This window comes from Patiria miniata, unplaced genomic scaffold, assembly GCF_015706575.1.
Source record: "Patiria miniata isolate m_02_andy unplaced genomic scaffold, ASM1570657v1 HiC_scaffold_9, whole genome shotgun sequence".
Lineage (NCBI taxonomy): Eukaryota > Metazoa > Echinodermata > Asteroidea > Valvatida > Asterinidae > Patiria > Patiria miniata.
This window is the reverse complement of record NW_024037076.1, coordinates 15,019,339-15,038,086: the sequence shown is the minus strand read 5'-3', so window position 1 is coordinate 15,038,086 and position 18,748 is coordinate 15,019,339. Positions and strand designations below refer to the sequence as shown.

Sequence of the window (18,748 nt, the reverse complement as noted above, 5' to 3'; positions counted from 1 at the left end):
TCTAGCTGTGAGGTAAACACACAAGTACATGTACATTACATGTACGTACATGTACACTCTGCACATTCAAGAAACGAGCTGTGTACATGTAACACACACCCTCACACATCAGTTCCACACCAACGTGTTACAACTACAATGTATACATGTTATTTTCATGGGAGGTGAGAAATACAGATTTTGGTCAGTCTGTCGATGATACATGCAAGCACTTGTACATGTACTGTACATTGTACATGCACATTTTTCCCTACAGTATAAGTGTGCACGCATTGTTAGTGATGGAATTTAGGACGGGTTGTGGTGGCAGCAGGTGTTGTGGCTATCTACAGCCGAACCCTGATAAGAAGAGCACTATTAATACAAGGTACTGCTTATAACAAGCAACATTTTAGGTCCAAAGTCTTTGTTTTTCTTTGTTTTCCATTACTAAATAGTACAAGGTACCTGTTATAACAAGGTAATTCGTAAAGTCCCAAGGACCTTGTTATAAAGATGTTTGGCTGTACTTGTATAAATGTAACAACTCCTACTGGAATCAAGTCTACACATTAAAGGGTTGAGCACCAGTCAATGCCAATGCATATCATAGGACTTTAATTGGTCATCCTGTTCTTACCGATCAGATCAATTGTCAGTGTTTAGCAGTGTCATGAAAACTGGCGCCACATTGCTTCTGTTGATTGGTTATTTTTCGGATGATTCCTGTCATTTTAGGTGGTTTTCTAGAGTAAGGAATAAAATGTTCACACTTTGCTGATTTCGTTTTTAGATTATTCACCATGTGGGTACAACGGAGGACCAAACCACCTGTTAACGCCAAGAATAGCGGGCGGGAATGTTGCTGAAAATGGTGAATGGCCCTGGCAGGTGGCTCTGTTCTGTGATAAGGGTATTGCAGGATGTGATGAATGTGTGGTAAGAAATAACTGCCACATATTTTCGAAGACAATTATGTTTCTTGAGGCTTTCTGTCTAATGTTTAAAACAAATAAGCTATAAGTTGACTGCAAACATACAAATATGTCTAGCTCCATATTTTAAGTTTAACAATACAGTCCTAAAAAAAAAGGTGTCTGTCTGACTATTTTTGAAAAAACTACAAAACCATATAGTCAATTTTGGAGGAAAACAATTGCGCAGATACTCCTCATCCTTGGCCTAGAGTCTTATGAGTTTTATTTAATCATGACTCACTGCACAGTATGGTAAATTGATCACAACAACATGTTTGGACACTGTGACCAAGTTCCTTGCCTTAATAAATTTGAATGTTGTGTTATGTAAGCTGTGTAAAATGTGCTGCATGTTGTGGAAAAAACAGGACCGATGTGATTGGGGATTGGCATCATTTGCCCTTGAGCATTAAACTGAGGTCTTGCATAGCCAGGCAAATGATTCCAATCCCCAACCACAACCCTTTCTCACAACATGAAGGATGTTACACAGTTTACATAACACAGCACTGAAATTTATTAAGGCAAGGAACTTGGTCAGTGTCAAAAAATATTGTTGTGATCAATTGACCATTGTGCATTGAAGCATTAGGGAAATTAAATTAAAACTCATAGGGGTTTGGGCCAAGGATAAGGAGTATCTACACAATTAAACATTTTCAAAATTGACTTCAGGGTTTTATAGTTATTTCAAAAATAGTCAGACAGACACTTTTTTGGGAACATACTGTATTGCCCCTAACCCCAACATTATGAAATGCACTTACAGGGGCACTAGGTCCTAAAATCCACAAACATTTCATGTTTTGGATTGTTCACTTATCCTATTTCAAACATGTGGTTGAAAGGAAAGAACCTAATGTCTTACCAATCGCGAAAAAAGACGAAAAAATCCCGGTTGTTTACATCGGACAAGACAGAGTACGAATACGTTTTTTGTGTCGTTCTCAGGGTACGATATACACGTTGTGTCTCGGGAACAGCGGTGACCAATCACCAATGCAAATAAATTGTGGTTTCTTCAACGTCCGCAAAAGGCGAACACTTTACGCGTACGAATAAAATCACAACTAGCATCCAAACGGCTCGAGTCGAATTTACGGGTCGCAAAAGTGGACCCCGAAATTCGTTGTCGCACACATAATAAAGGAATAACACAAAAACGCCCAGTTATTAAAGGATAGTTGTGTGGATGTTACTATCCTAGTTTATAATGTTCTTTCCGGTTAACATTATCTCGTTCAAAGCGCGTTTTGTAGCCCAATTGGGCTGTTCCAGGACCTAGTGTCCCAATGGACAGTTTTCTCAGCAATTTAATTAACTCCAATACACACCCTTTTATGTATGTATACAAATATACATTCCTGAGGGCACAGTTTGCGAAAATGGAAAGTTAGTAAAATGTGCATAAAAACAAAGAGGGCTTATAACTCTTTAAATGAATTACTATTTATTTTATAACCAGCCCGAGTTTTTCTGTGGTGGTAGTCTCATTGCTCGTAACTGGGTTCTGTCAGCTGCACACTGCTTCCGAGAATGCCCATGGTCTGACATCAGAGTATATACAGGTAGGAAAATATTACATGTAGATGAGAAGATGTAATTCTAGTCTGAAAAAAACCCTTTGATGATGAGGACGCTCTTTACACATGCCAATAAGACAACTTAAGATCAATGAATAATTACACGTAAATGTACACTCATGTATGTCAAATCAGGAGTCAGGTAACAAGACAAGGTGATCCACGGATCACATGTGTAGCCTTTTAAACAATGACCTCAAACGACCCCTAGATGACCTTTGACCTCCAATTTCGGAAGAGTTGTGATAAATCCTAACCCAAGGATTGCTCCATCCAAGTTTCATCAAAATCCATCAAACTCTGTAGACAAATAAACATTTGAAACATATTTGAACAATGACCTCTAATGACCCCTACATAAACTGTGACCTAAGTAATCCAATGAAGAATTGTGTCTTCCCAAAATCCAACAAAGCATGTAGAAGTTATCCATTTTGTTCAAAAACTAAACCTAAACTTTAACATACGGTCATACATGTACATGTATGTACGGAGATGGTCTTACAGAATTTAGGACTGGTAAGTGTCCCCCAAAACTTTGTTTACCAAATGTAGGCGACACAAAAAATGAACTTAACACTGTAATCAAGTTCTTTTGAAAAGTTTGTCACTTGCCTTGAAATTGACTGATGATCATTAGTGCACTATAGTGATGAATTGAAATACCCCCCCCCCCCTCCTGACACCCCTTTTCCTTCCCTCATCCCCGCTCAGACATTGGGAGAAGGCAATGCGCATTTTACAGTACAAAAGCATGCCCTCGCACCCCCTCCTCATGAAAATGAGGCAAGTGACCCCCTGCAAATTTCAACCTCATTGCACCACCAAGTATAAAAGCCAACTTTGTCAAGAGCTACTATATGCAATTACCAAATGGATACATGCTTTATGTTTTCAGTGTCAACCCTCATAACAGTTTTTGTGTACATGTACACTGTATCCACTAACATTATCTATCTGGTCTTCAAAATATTTCCCTTTGTTACAGGAATACTAGACAAATCTACAAATTTACTTCGAGAATTTGACCCATCCCTAGTGTACAACCTGGATGGTGAAGATGCCCTGATAAGACATGAAGAATACAATGACCAAAGCCTTGATAATGATATAGCCCTGCTGCGTCTGAGCCGGAATGCCACACTCAGCCCAAACGTCAGACCTATCTGCATGCCACAGCCAACAATGCAAGGTGAGGTGACTCCAGAATTACCCTGTTTATGTACATGTATACGTACTTACATGTACACGTACTTGTACGTAGGGCAGTGGATACTTTGTAGAGTGCAATGGCCTCAAGGTTGGAGCATTAAACTCAAAATCCGATTGATACATGTAGTCCTGCAGATTGTGTTTCATTCCATTCTGCGTATTGTGGGTTTGTGATGCATGTATGTATCAATGCACAAGAAGATCCCCTCCAACGAGTGAATTGATCACTGCTGTAGGGGCAGAGAGCGTTGTGTTTAAATTCACCGTTTGCACCTCAATAATGTAGTTGAGGTGGTTTTAGAAATGATTTATGTGCCCAATGAGGAGGAATAATGATAGGCAAGTTTGATTGAGTATGTAATGTGTATGAACTAACATCTAAACATCTCGAGTACAATGGTCAAACTGTCATCACAAATCTTTGTAACAATGCATGCAAGTGTAATGGGACAACTGCTAAAACAATGACACACAGTTTACGCATTGCATCTTTACTGTGCATGAGGTTTGCAGTTAGATAATGTTAATGCTTCCCACATGCCATCCAGCCTCATGGTGTGTGGTTATTCTGTATTTCACTCATGCTCCTGCTACAACAAAGTACATGAACTCGGTGTTGTAAGTGAGCCTTCAGGTTCAGTTTAGATTAGGTTTCGGTTCAAGTTTAGTTCAGAAATGTTATCCAAAGTGACCCTGTTTCACGAGCATGCTACCGGTACCTGAAGACAAAAATATTGAGTTAACATGCTTTGGGTTGGTATTATTTTCCAGATGCCGTGATTTATTCACAAAATGGAGACGCGTTTGTGGCTGGTTGGGGAACTACAGACCCCTATGAATTAGACAATTGTAAAGACACTCCCCTACGAACTTCACCCCTACTTAAGCAACTTGCTGTTACTGTTCGCACGGATGAGGAATGCAGGAATAGCTTCACAAATCACTTCAAGTGTAGCATTGTAACTGCATACAAGCCCGACATAGCATTTTGTGCAGGCGATCCAGAAGGGAACCAGGACGCATGCAGGGGAGACTCAGGAGGGCCAGTCATGAGGCAGATGACCGTTGCAGACGGCAGCAAACGATGGGTCCAGATAGGCATTGTCAGCTGGGGAGAAGGCTGTGCTCAAAAGGGTCGATATGGAATTTACACCAGACTCTCAACTTACAAAGACTGGATCCAAGATCACATTGGTTCTACGGCCTATGCCATACACAACTGAACCAAGATGTTAGTGATCGATAAATGGACTGACACTGTGTAGCCCATTTTCATAGTAATGTGCATGTCTATGACCATTTTATACAGTTCTAGCACTAACACAGGAATCTTGCATAGAGGGGGGCTTGGCTGTCGCATGCAAACTTACTACTCTTTGAAAACGTGAAATTGCCAAATGTCTCATCACCACTGATGCATCTAATCATTTTTTACACCATAAACAAATGCATACATGTACATATATGCACATGCAAATCACAGGTACTTACATGTAGAATATCTGAAATCCTGTTGTAACATTCACCATGTGTGCTTAGACATCGTCAGAGGATTAGGTTTTTGACAAGAGCTGTTTTGGCTTCTTCACTTTAGTCTGTTTAGAAACATCTGTGTTCTGGAGGTAAAACAAAACAATGAATGAATCACTTTTGGTTGAGATGCATATTAATTACATATATTATCCCCTGTTTCTCTTATGTTTTCTTTTGATTTAAAACGGCACATATATGCTTTTATAAAATTATAATTTAGATTTCAACCATAAAGCAAATTAATCAGTTTTCTACATGTATACATGTACAAACATTATTTTGAGCTTGTGAAGGTCTTATTTACAAATGCTGCAGGAAGACCCTTTTTAACTACATGACACAATCACAATGTAAGTGTACAGTATGTACAACATTTTTTTCCCTTCAAACGACTGGAACTTACGATTCCACTCATAGAAATGTGACATTTTCAAAGCTGCAAATCAAAGTCTTTTATATATATAATAACTTCTGCATTAAAATCATTAAAAGAACCCAAAACTATGGAATTGGTACAGCTGTAAAATGCAATGATAATCTTGCATCTCAGGCAGATTTCCTAAGAATTCTAGAATACACTCAACCAAAAAAGAAGGTCCCCCCTTCCAATACTTTTTCGTCTAACTCAAAAACCGCTGGGCACCTCTCGCTCAAATAACGACTAACCAGTACAGAAATTCCTTAGCAATCCAGCCATACTCTTTATTTGGCCCAAAACAGTGATAATGTGTACAAATTTATGCAATTTATGACAAATGGTACCACAAACAGTTGCACTGGATATGTGCAAGCTGTGGTTCACACTCACCTTGCACGTATACAAAAGTGCAACTTTTTTTATGATACCACTTGTCATAAAATGCATAATTGTGTACACACTATCACTGTTTTGGGCCAAACAAAGAGTACAGCTGGATTGCTAAGGAATTTCTGTACTGATCATTCGTAATTTGACCAAGATGTACCCAGTAGTTTTTGAGTTAGACAAAAAAGTATTAAGGGGGGGGACTTCCTTTTTTGGTTGAGTGTATGGCATGTGCATGTTCATACATGTACAGTGTCAATGAACAAACTTTGATGTACATACATCATAGATTTATATTATATTAAACAACTTTGCAGCTATTAATAACAAAATGTATGAACCCCTCCCCCCTCCCCCCCCCCCCCCAAAGAAATGTATGTAAATATACAATGTAGTTTGTTGTAAGTGCATACGAGATCGAGTGTTTGACGTGCACATAACACCGATTTGACAGGTTTGTGCTGTTTAACCATTGAGTTATATTCAGTTGTCTGAATGCAGAGCAACAGTAAACCAAACAGCAAAAACAACTTATTGTAAATACATGCATACAGATTGTTTATCAATGTAATGCCGCAAAGGATATATCTTAATGCAAAAGCAACACACAGCAAAGGGAAGAAAAAAAATCAGTTATTAGTTTTTGTTGAGTACGGTACATATGCAATGCTGATAGATTAAACATGATTCAATAACCATGACAACTGGAACAAAAGATCTTTGCTGCTCCGATCAAGAAAAATACACAGACATGATAGAAAGAGTTTGCTGTATCTTGTTGTCTCCAGCACAGTTAGATATTATGCCAAAAAAAAAACAATTAACAGGAGGATCTGTAAATGTAAAATTTGTGTGCACTTATTAAACGTACAATGAATTTGGGAGCACTTACTAGACTGTTCTCATTGAGTACAACAACTTGTGTAGTTTGTGTTCATACTGTTACAACTGAATGGGTTAAAAAAAGTCTGTTGGGGTTAGCGAATGAGTACATTAATGTTAATATAAGTTCTGCAAACAATGTACCTGGGTCATTCCATGCCAACTCAACAAATGTTGCACACCATCACCTCTTGGATTTTTTTCTTTTTTGGTGTACTGAAAGATACTTAGGAGAAATGCAAATTCTGAAAATTTGGGGTCTCTACGACTTTTCGTTCTTGCACAACAGCATTTTGAAATTTGAGGTGGGCGGGGCCAAAAGCGCGTCGCGTCACGAAATTCAATGTTTAAAGGGCCATATATTTAAAACTATACCACCCAGACATTTCAAACTTGGTAATCTGGGCTATTTTTTGCTGTAGATTTCAAATATTTAAACAGAAAGAAAGTAGCTTGTTTCATTTTTAAGTTAGAGGGGCCCCAAAATGGCCCAAAACTCATCTGGACCAATGTTCGGGGGGGTGTAAGTCAAAAATTGAAAATATTTTTTTCACCAAATTTTTTGCCTGTAATAGCCCCCAATTGAAACTACTTTCGTGTAAAATCTTACACTTATATTAACTTCATTGAATGAGATATAGCCCTTGCAAAAAGCAAATTGTTTATTTTTACGATAACTTGACCCCCCCAAAAACCAACGTCAGACATTCCGCACCAAATTTTGCTTCACATATGTTTGAGGTTGGTCCTTAGTGAAGTCCTCTGAAAAGTTTCATGCTGGTGTCTAAATGTCTTCAGTGGATAGCTGGGCTTTATAATGAGTCTATATCTTACGATGCTGGTTCCGTAACATACAAGTACACGTACCGGTACCTAGAATAACAGCAGTCGGTACATAAAGAACAAGTTGGGTATGAAACTTAGCTTACATTTGTACATGTAGACTTTTGATCAGTTGATATAATTGTTCACAGTTTCACAGGTGAAATTATGCATTTCTTGTGATGTAGTTTTGATGAAGTTGAATGAGTTGCATGATGGTTGGCTCACGAAGTTTGTATTGCCTTCCACCGCTATGTAGAAGTTCTGGTGTTGGTACGCAACACAACACATCAACAAATGGAATGTTACATTTATCCTCTCTTTGTGGCCAATAGAGAGTATTTGTTGATTCCGTCCTGTACATGAAGCAGACATACACATCCTCATGAAGTTGTGATACATCTTCTACAATAGCAATGTACCAAACATCATCATAGACCACACAAACATATTTTCCTGGGTTGAGGTTAGCTGCTACAATTGGTGCATGATGAGTTTGAGCATACATGCAACTCCTTGGATGAACTAGGTTTCCCCTTATCCATAATGAAAACTAAGATCAATCAGGTTTAACCATAGACCCTGTACTCAAACTGAATCATTTCTCTTTGGTTCAGGTTAGTGCTATACTATGCTATGCAAGTGAGAACTGGTTAATTACTACAATGTACATACATGACATGCATGCTGTGTGATGAGCACATGGAAAGAATAAGACTCTCAAGTCATTTAAACCTAATTTGCATATAATGCACATGTAGGTCTACAAGCAACTGTTTATTGAGCAGGAAATGGGTAGTCTTGACCCAAGTCTTTCAAAAGTCGGGGGATTTTGTTGTGCTGGTTCCGTAAAATACAAGTACATGTACATGTACATGTATGTTACGGAACCTGCAGCATCATAAGATATAGACTCTTTATAAAGCCCAGCTATCCACTGAAGACATTTAGACACCAACATGAAACTTTTCAGAGGACTTCACTAAGGACCAACCTCAAACATATGTGAAGCAAAATTTGGTATGGAATGTCTGACGTTGGTTTTTGGGGGGTCAAGTTATCGTAAAAATAAACAATTTGCTTTTTGCAAGGGCTATATCTCATTCAATGAAGTTAATATAAGTGTAAGATTTTACACGAAAGTAGTTTCAATTGGGGGCTATTACAGGCGAAAAATTTGGTGAAAAAAATATTTTCAATTTTTGACTTACACCCCCCCCCCCAAACATTGGTCCAGATGAGTTTTGGGCCATTTTGGGGCCCCTCTAACTTAAAAATGAAACAAGCTACTTTCTTTCTGTTTAAATATTTGAAATCTACAGCAAAAAATAGCCCAGATTACCAAGTTTGAAATGTCTGGGTGGTATAGTTTTAAATATATGGCCCTTTAAACATTGAATTTCATGACGCGACGCACTTTTGGCCCCGCCCACCTCAAATTTCAAAATGCTGTTGCGCAAGAACGAAAAGTCGTAGAGACCCCAAATTTTCAGAATTTGCATTTTTCCTAAGTATCTTTCAGTACACCAAAAAAGAAAAAAATCCAAGAGGTGATGGTGTGCACCATTTGTTGAGTTGGCATGGAATGACCCACCTATTAAGTTGATATACTGAAAAATATTTGTGTTTACATTCGACATGTACATGTGAGTGTGGATGTATGGCTGAAGTTTACACAGTACATTTATTGCATTTTTAATGTCATTTCCTCTTGGGGCTCAGTATAGGGACAGATGTTTATATTAATTTTGAGGAGGGAATTTAACGAAAATAACAATTGGCTAATAATCAAGTGTACATGTGCCCTTACTTTACGCCACCATAAAATTTTGATGCAAATAAAGAGAACTACTGTATCTTCTAAAAAGAAAAATATTGAAATGTCCCTTCTGTCACAAAATAAACCAACTCCCCAAAAACAAGAAAAAGGTTTTTCATTTTTATGAAAACTTTTAAGAAAACTTTTTGTGAAGTAAATAACCAAACTGAGTTTGAAGTTACCAGAGCTGCATGTACGTGTTCAGTGTACATGTACTGCGACTTGGTAATGAGCTTCTGACCATAGGTAGCCATTCATACTCCTGGGTGGAGAGAGGCAATTGTAGGTAAAGTGTCTTGCCCAAGGACACAAACACCATGTTCCTGGCAGGGTTTGAACCCATGTACCATCATACATGAGTCAAACGCTGTAATCACTGGACCATGACATGACATTGTTGACTGATGGGATGTAGGATATGACATTTGCAACACCCGAGGGGCGCACAGCACCCGAGGCAAAGCCGAGGGTGCTGTGCCCCCCGAGGGGGTTAAAAACGGCATATCCCATAGTACAGCAGCCAACAATGTCATGTCATGGTCCAGTGAGTCCTACCAATAAGTCGAAACGATAAATGGTTGCAGGCTAAATGAAATCAGTGTGGTGTAACCCTTGATAACTGCAGCTTTCCTGAGCGCGAGCTCAGTCGTGAGTGCGCATGCAGGTTCTACACGCGTGCGTGCAACGCGCAATAATAACAATAACAAGAAATAAGAACGTGATATAACATTACCTTTCGCTTTTTGCCATCTGACACTCTTCCTTTTGGATTCTCAGCATCAGCAACCACCATGTTTTCAATGTCATCTTCTAATCTTTCAGCTTCTCCTGAAGGGTCACCCTCAAAATCCTCCGCTGCAATGGTGGATGAAATAAAGGACAACAAATTCATTCAAAGTACAAACTGTGTCAATAATGACGATATGTAAGAAACTCCAAATTCATTAAAGTGATCTGTCAGTTATAAAGTACAAGTTTACAAATGGAAATTACAAGTCTACAATAGTATTTAAACAGAGCCAGAGTTAAATGAACATGTATAGAGTTATAAGATGGAATTTTGCGTCGGGTGATATAAATCAAATTAGGTTTTGCCCTTCACCGACGTATAAACACTGTATACTCAGTGTGTTATCTCCCGAGTGAAAGTTGGAAAAATCACTCGGGTGGGACTCGAACCCACGACCTCCCGTATACCTCCTGTATAGAGTTCCTATTATATGTAGTGCTGCAACTTGCAAGTCTCTCTTCAGTTTCAGTTCGGTGTGGTTCTGAGGAAATCGTTTGGCTTGGGTTCAGCAGCAAATTTGAATATGAAACCAAATATGCGACAGCAACATATGCCAGACTGAGCAAATGAGTTCAGTTCTGTTTGGTTTGGAGGCACCATGTTTGGCGAATGTAGATCAGTTCGGCAGTTTGGCTGCAGCACTGCTCAACATCCCATCCAGGGGAGTCATATTGGTGCAGTGTTTCTTGGCTTGCTTTCCACCTCCACTGCCTGGGTTTGAATCTCATGTGAGTCCACATGTGGATCAGGGTTCTCAGTCCATACTTAATTCTGTGGGGTTTACTCAGGATACGTGTACCTCTAAAACCGAAGGTTTCTTCATTGCAATAACTATTATTATGACACACCTCTTGCTGGTTCTTCATCCTGGTTGGCTGAAACATGGTCACGTGTGGTTTACTAATACAGGCTTTACTAATAAATTCGCATCAGCGTGAACTAGACGCGCGTCAAGACATCGTGCGTGTGTAATTTCCGGAGTATTGTGCCCTATTGGGCACTATAGTCACAATTTTTGACTGGTTACAGTCCCCCTCTAAAAACTCAAACTCAACAACTGAATCTTGGGAAACTAAAACCGTTCCATTGATTGTTGAATTGCTCATAGTTGAATTGCTTACGAGTTAATTGTTGAATTAAAACAGTTGAATTATAAAACTCTGAAGGTTTGTTTTCTTATTTTTTTATTTTGGACAGAGGTGAGTTACATGTATAAAACACATATGGACCAGCATAATTCGGTCACTAGTGCACGTCTATGCCCCCCTCGGACCTGTTAGTGACCAGAAGAGGGTCCTATTTCCCGAGGCCAACTCACAGTCCCCCGGGGGCACATAGATGTGCACTAGTGACATCATTGCCAGTCTATATGTGTATACTATGCTGGTCCCAGAGGGCCAGCCTAGTGTCCTCTTTGTGTGTCCTCACTGACTGACTGACTGTCACTAGTGAGCCAAGCAGTACTATCATGATCATATAAGATTACTGTGTCATGCTACAAATGAAGGGGCGAAATCTGGCCAGTTGTGTTACATGTAGGCTTGGCGTAGCGGTTCTTTTTTTGCCTTCCACCGCTGTGACCAAGGTTCGATTCCTGCCCCGGCCACATGTGGATTGGATTTCAGTCCCTACCTGATTCCGTGGGTTTTCCTCAGAATATTCTCCTGGGGTTTCCTCCCACATCTAAAACTGCAATGTCTTCACATTATCTTCTCTTTACTGGGTCCCATGGCAGACCAGTGGATTTCACTGAATGGGCTATGCAAAATACATGTAAATAAAATGTGTAGACCAGATACAAAATACAGAATTGCCATTCTAATAAATGTCATTGAATTTTGTGTACTTTGAGACCAGCTTAAGTAGTCTTGCCTTGTCTTGTAATTTCAATACCTGGATAGAGATCTGACATGCTGTCATCAGTCTCAGCTTCAGAGGCCTCAGAGTCTGTGGTGCTGTCCTTCCTCCGTTCCTGGTTCGAGTCCCATCCTTGTTTGTCCTTGCGAGGGATTCTACAGTGTGGTTTGAATGGCACGCCTAGACGCTGAGACTCCTCGTCTGTACACAGCAAACATCACACAATCATCAGATAATCTCTGCGACAGTGTCATAAAGTTTAATTCTTTTAAATCCTTCAGGGTGATATGCAATGGAAGGTACATGTACATATATCTGTCATCTTTATCAGGTTCATAGTGCCTAAATGACCTTTTCTTCTTGCTGTTTTATTGTGTGCACAGTTCATCAGGGCAAGTAAAATGTTCAATAAATAGGCCCCTTTTACGGATGAATGATTGTTGATTAATGAAAAGGCATAAGCGGTGAATGGAGGCAAGCACAAGTGCATCAGTAATGCAGTGCAGCGAGAAAAAGGTCATATTTTTCAAATGCTTTTCTTTTTTTTATCTTGTTGGAAGGGTGAAGAAAGTTCATAATCATCAATGTGTGCATGAAGATACATTAATACACATTCAACTGGTTAAAGAGATGGTCAAAAGAGGGGGTCAAAAGAGGGGGTCAAAAGAGAGTAAATGGTTAAGGTTTTGTTGTTTGGTACGGAAGATAGAGGGGCAACAAGAAGTAAAACAAAAAATCTTGCTGTAGTATCTGATAGGAATTCATTGTAGTTAGGAAGGAATCTGTTGTGGCAACTATCTCACCTGTTAAAGAATTGACTTGTTTGTATAATAACTTCACACATTTTGGCTACATGTTTATGTGGATACTACAGTGTACATGAACTGTTGATTTTGAGCATTTTTTTCTGGACTTGAGTCTACTGACTGCTAAATAAACTGCCGTAGACCTCCATAATAAATATTGTCAGTTCTCAAGATGATCAGGAGAAATACTCACAACTCTCCAAGGTTTTGGAGACACCCATCAAGTTGCTTATTTCATGATCTTTCATTTTCTGGTCAATTTTTTTTTTTTGGGGGGGGGGGGGGGGGGGGGGGTTAATACAATGATTTTTGGGAGAAAATTCCATCCAAAGACAATCATCCCAAAAAATAGTCCTGAAACTCATCGCCATTTTGAAAGATGATGCCTGCGCTCCATTGCAAAATACATGTAGAGCAATTACATTGTAATTTCATCCATACATTTTAATTTCATTAAAAATGTAACAGAAATACAATATTTCAGTCCTGTTAACAGCTTCCACTCTTCTTTTTTTATAAACCATCAAATTCATGCCTACAAAATGATGTATGATAGCAAAAACAATTGGGGCATACAAATCGTGTTTTGGCCTACATAGGCAATTTTGGCCTTTTTACTGGTCTGCACCCTTTACAGCACTTACCAGAGACTGGGACAGGCTGCGTTAACCAGAGGCCCTTTTTGCTAGGAACCTTCTTCACCCCTCTAAAATCCTTCAAAATGTTGGACTTACATGTATTTTCAAACGAAGGATACCCAGCGCCCCAATCCTTCAAAATTGACCAACAGTCCTGCCTCTCAAAATGCATCCATCCTCAATCCTCCAAAATCTCCTCTTCTTCAAACACCATTCATCCTCAATCCTCCAAAATCCTCCAAAAACCACCAGGAGGATTGTGGAGGATTAAAGAGGGTTAGGGTTAAGGAAACAAAATATACAAAGCCATGTCTTGGGCCAAGACTAACTGCCTGAGGTTCAGGCTCAGGTACAAGAAGGGCCAGCAGACCATTACACTCAGCAATGAAGGTTTGAAACTGTCATGAATTAGTTATATACACATTGTATAAATGCTTTATTTCTTGCATGTAACACACACACAGTTGCAAAAAGGCCCCCAAATCCTTTAACAGAGAAGGGAATTAAGAACTGAATTGGTTCAGTGTTTTTGCCAACACGCACTGAATACTTGTGAGAGAGAAATATTTATGCAATTAGGAGTTGAAACTTTAGAATTGGATGCGGCAAGACCACCTGCTAAAACAGGAAGCCCTGTTTGTGAACTGCAACTTTCAAGGCAAAGAAGAAGTTAGTCACCAGTTATTTACTAGTCATCCACCAGTCTCGAGTTCATTCACAAGCTTTGAAAATGAACAATTACAAAGGCATTAGAAGCAGGTGACGCGCCTGCAAAGCAGACACCTGTATGTCACCACTGAAGAGGGGATAAGCTGCCTCCCCTCCGATGGGAAGACTAAATAGCATGACATGTATATCCCTGCCTGTGCAGATTCTAGTAAACATGGCAGATGTTGTATTCAGAAACCTACATTTTGCAAAAGCCCTGGTATATCTTTTGCCTTTCATGTGTCTTTCTATATCAGCGGGTTCTCGGCTGATGTGACGCAGTGTCAGTGTGCAGAAGAGCTGGTGGCTGCAGAAGGAAAAAAAATGTATGAAACTGTTCAGCATACATGTACATGCACGGTATCATAAATTACATAGTAAGTGTAAAATGTCCACAATATGAAATATTTACATGTTCATGATATACAGGCTGAATGGGTTAGCATGTACATACATGTACATGTACATAAAAAAAACATGAACTTGAAAAATCTCATCAGTACATGTTATTAAAGAGTGGGTCATCAGCTTTCCATTAATAACCACTGATGTCAAAACGGAAACACTCTTCTTTTAACTCCCTAGCCCTTTTTGCTGGATGTAGCCACAATCCTGCAAAATCCTCCAATTGGCCTGATGGAAAAATAACGTTATATAGCCTCAATCCTGCAAATTCCTCCATTATTTCTTGAATATGGTCCATGGAAGGGTTACCCTGCAAATCCTGCGGCAGTGACTGTCAATATGTTAAGGATTGGCCAGTGACATCCTGGAGCAGTGCGGAGGATTTCGGGCATAATCCAGGCCTATATTTATGCATGGCTGAGCAAAAACAACACAAGGTCCGGCCCAAGACCTTGACAAAGTGCATACTACAAAATCAGTAAACGCACTTTTGCCAGTAACCTCAATCCTCCAAATTCGTCCACTTTGACAAGGGGATTTTGAAGGATTCAGCGTCAAGGTTTACAGTGTAATTCAACATTGTTCAATGGTGATCCAAACAATGTCCTGTCACCGGAGACTCCATGTACATGTATACGTACATGTATACATGTACGTACATGTACATGTACAATGTACATATTGAAGAAGCCAGAAAGATTTACACTATATCAATGCAGCAACATGCAAGCGCATTCATAGATCATTCGAATGAAGTATTTGATTTTGCAACAGAAAGATAAAATTTTTGTTTGAGTAAACACTGTTAGAGGGATTATTTGTCAGCACAACAGGCACTCTTGAACTGCCTCATCATTGTTCAGCCTGTATATCATGAACATGTAAATATTTCATATTATGTCCTTGTTCCTCTCACAAAACCTGTGTCTTACCCACGCCCCTTTTTCTTGCTGGGTATAATGTGGGGTCTGTATTTCTCCACGTCACAGTGGCTGAGCTCTCGTAACCGCTGGTATCTCCTGCCCTGTGTGTAGCTCTCCATAGCTGACATCTTACAGGGCATTTCATGACCCGTTAAAGTGCATCGTACCTGAAAAATGTAAAAACAACTTCATAAATACCTAAGACAGTTTACTTAACCCATTCCTATTGGTCGAGAGCCTGTCACGTGGTTGGTCTTAAACGGATGATAAAGACATGGCTAACTGGTATTAAACACTTTTCCAGTGTCACATGAAATTTGGACTCCGATAAAAATCCAGTGCCTCTTACCGTTTTTATTGGTTGAATGTTCATAATACTCACGTGGGCAAGCGCAATACTACCAGCGAGTCAGTTTTTGACTTGTTTTGATTTTTAGACGGAAAAGATTTTTTTTGACCGAAAAGGTATTTATGAATAGGAATAAATGTGTGTTCGGTCGGAAGGCGAAGCTGAGGGTAATGATCATCCATCCAGACTCCAACCGGTCTTAAACAGAGTGTTATACAAGTAATACCTCCTAAACACACATTTATTCCCTTAATCATTAACATGGGTATATGATATACATACATGTACATACATACCGGTACATACAATATATGTAATGGAAACAAATCACAAATCTCCTTATTAAAGTTAACTGAATAATGTCATCATTATGCATTGATTGCAACACTTCATCCTTTCCCCCATGAAAAACCTTTGAAAATCTTGAGAAATCTCTCTGGCCACCCCCGCACCCCCCTTGAAAAATCCTGGATCCATCACTGCCATTGCCAGATTGCATTGCTGGCATGTACTGAAAAGAAGATAATTTCCCCTTTGCAGAAAATGGTTGGTCAGAACTTATCTCCCATGTACCGTAAGTCAACGCGAGATATGAACCACAACAACGAAAAGATGGCGACTGAAGTTACGACAGGAGGATTACGGTCTTGAACGGGAAATTTCTCTTTTCTTCCGAAACGTAAGTTAACCTAAGTACATGTACCCCCATCTCAATTTTTGATCTCCACTGGATCCCAATAGAGATCCAGTCTAAACATGTACATGTATACATTATCATAATCGATATCATGCGTGCGATAACAAAATCGACCTCAATCTCGAAATGATGGCATGATGACAATAACAAGCCCAATGTAGAGTTGACCTGCTGAGGTCACACGAAGATCAGCACACGTGCAACAGACGTAAACACACACTTGAACATAACATAACGTGCATTCGTCAGATCGGATACGCGAGGCTGGTGAGTAAAAAGACAGATTTTCCACCCAAAAATTGTCCCATGATCAAAATGTCAATTGTGGGAAAATATTTCAGAGTTATGGATCAATTAGCTCAACTTTTTTGGTGGATTTGTATTTAAGAAAGTGGAATTTCAGACAAAGGTATTTCCAAAAGCCATAGAGTGCTGACCCCCGATCACCATGCTAGAACAGAAGGCTGACGGAGAAAAGCCTTCTAATTCTAGAAGTAGTTTGTATATATCTACTATAAATTCCCACATCGAAAAGATCACGTGCACGCTAGATATTTCCTACTGCCAGTCACGTACACTTGAGTCAAGGCGCACATGGTAACCTGGACACAAAAAAAGAGAACGCAAGTGCAGTGGTAGCGCACGGAGCCAACGAGCTCCGGCACTCGCGTCATCTTTTTTTGTGTGTCAGGGTTGTTACCACGTGCACCTTGCCTCAAGTCTACATGACTGACAGCAGAAACGTTCCAGCACGCGCGTGATCTTATTGATGTGGGAATTTAGGTAAAAAATGTTGCAACCTGATGCCACTTCTGCAATTGTGCACCAAGTCTATGGAGAGTTAAGGAAATTTTTTAAGTATTTCCAAACAAAATTGGAAATGTTTTTCAGTCCCAGATTCATGTCTTATCATTTTTGCAATGAATGACCTTTATTGAGATGATATATGAAGAAGAAAGTGGTGTCAGGTTGCAATATTTTTTCCTTCTTTTCTATCGCTATAAATAAAGAGGGTGAGCATGGGTGTGTGTGCTTTTAATATAGCTTGAGTAACTCCAGCTTACGAGCATGTTAGCTGGAGTTACTCAAGCTATGTGTGCTTCTAAGTTCTAAAGCATAAATAAACTAGTACTACCTCCGTAAATAAAGGCCACACTTCCACCATGTACAAAAACATGTCGAACTTTGTCAAATTTTGATTTTCACATTTACACAAAGTACATGTAGCTGTTTAGGCTTAGTCCGAATAACTTGGACCCAACTTATCGCCTTTTCATGCTTTTTAACATGTCCGAATGTTAAAAGGCGATAAGTTGGGCCCAAGTTACTCGGACTAGGCCTATACTAGATAGTACGTCTACAAGGTCTAAATGTAGAAATGAAAAATTGACAAGTTCTACATTTTCGGGTACATGTACATGTTCCACATGTTCTAAGTGAGTGTCCCTTATTTATGGAGGTAGGCCCTAGTCCAGTATTTGGCCACATTTATGGGGCTAGGTTCAACTTCAAGGTCAAATTTCCACTGCCGACTGATTGCCGTAAAATTAGCCACTGCGATAATCAAAGTGTCGCCACGTTAATGGGGCCGCGCCACGTACATTTGTTACATCAACATTACTACGTGCATAAGTGTACCTGTGAATGCGCGCACGTGGCTAGGCATATGGCACGGTCGCATTACCGTTGCGAGCACGCCGGCATTGCATGCACATGCAATGCCATGCAGTGAGGTTTGATTACCTTTTGTGACCCAATATAATTCAAAGATGGATGCATCTTAATGAAATCATGTATTTCTTGGGGAAGCGATGCTATCTCCTTCACATCATCATCGATTAAGTCTGTCAACTTCGCTTTATTTTCATGCTCGTGTTTTTTTGAACTTCTGGGCGCTGCCATGTTGATTTCTAAAGTGCGCCCCAAGTTGCAGGTGATGTCGGGGCTGTATACGTCCAGAAAC

General features: G+C 39.6%; 2 protein-coding genes and 1 long non-coding RNA gene across 4 annotated transcripts in view; 1 reads left to right on the top strand and 2 right to left on the bottom strand.

The window, feature by feature from the left end:
• The window catches only part of LOC119720602 (complement C2-like), a 16,718-nt gene extending 11,101 nt beyond the window's left edge, over window positions 1–5,617 (top strand). For both annotated transcript variants that reach the window (XM_038190337.1, XM_038190336.1), the window contains 4 exons: window positions 773–918; window positions 2,422–2,524; window positions 3,528–3,731; window positions 4,523–5,617. In XM_038190337.1, coding sequence (XP_038046265.1) covers window positions 773–918; window positions 2,422–2,524; window positions 3,528–3,731; window positions 4,523–4,974 — 905 coding nt within the window. In that variant the 3' untranslated portion in view covers window positions 4,975–5,617. The remainder of the gene's footprint in view (window positions 1–772; window positions 919–2,421; window positions 2,525–3,527; window positions 3,732–4,522) is intronic.
• The window catches only part of LOC119720603 (surfeit locus protein 2-like), a 24,779-nt gene extending 6,031 nt beyond the window's left edge, over window positions 1–18,748 (bottom strand). The window contains exons 1-6 of the mRNA XM_038190338.1: window positions 18,529–18,748; window positions 15,749–15,906; window positions 14,615–14,718; window positions 12,296–12,460; window positions 10,346–10,467; window positions 5,243–5,367 (exon numbers count right to left, since the gene is read on the bottom strand). Of these exons, the coding sequence (XP_038046266.1) occupies window positions 5,305–5,367; window positions 10,346–10,467; window positions 12,296–12,460; window positions 14,615–14,718; window positions 15,749–15,906; window positions 18,529–18,687 (771 nt within the window). The 5' untranslated portion in view covers window positions 18,688–18,748 and the 3' untranslated portion in view covers window positions 5,243–5,304. The remainder of the gene's footprint in view (window positions 1–5,242; window positions 5,368–10,345; window positions 10,468–12,295; window positions 12,461–14,614; window positions 14,719–15,748; window positions 15,907–18,528) is intronic.
• Window positions 6,871–9,805, bottom strand: LOC119720605. The gene is made up of 2 exons (XR_005270104.1): window positions 9,388–9,805; window positions 6,871–7,115 (listed from the first exon to the last, which is right to left on the bottom strand). It is a non-coding gene; the product is annotated as an uncharacterized LOC119720605 (long non-coding RNA).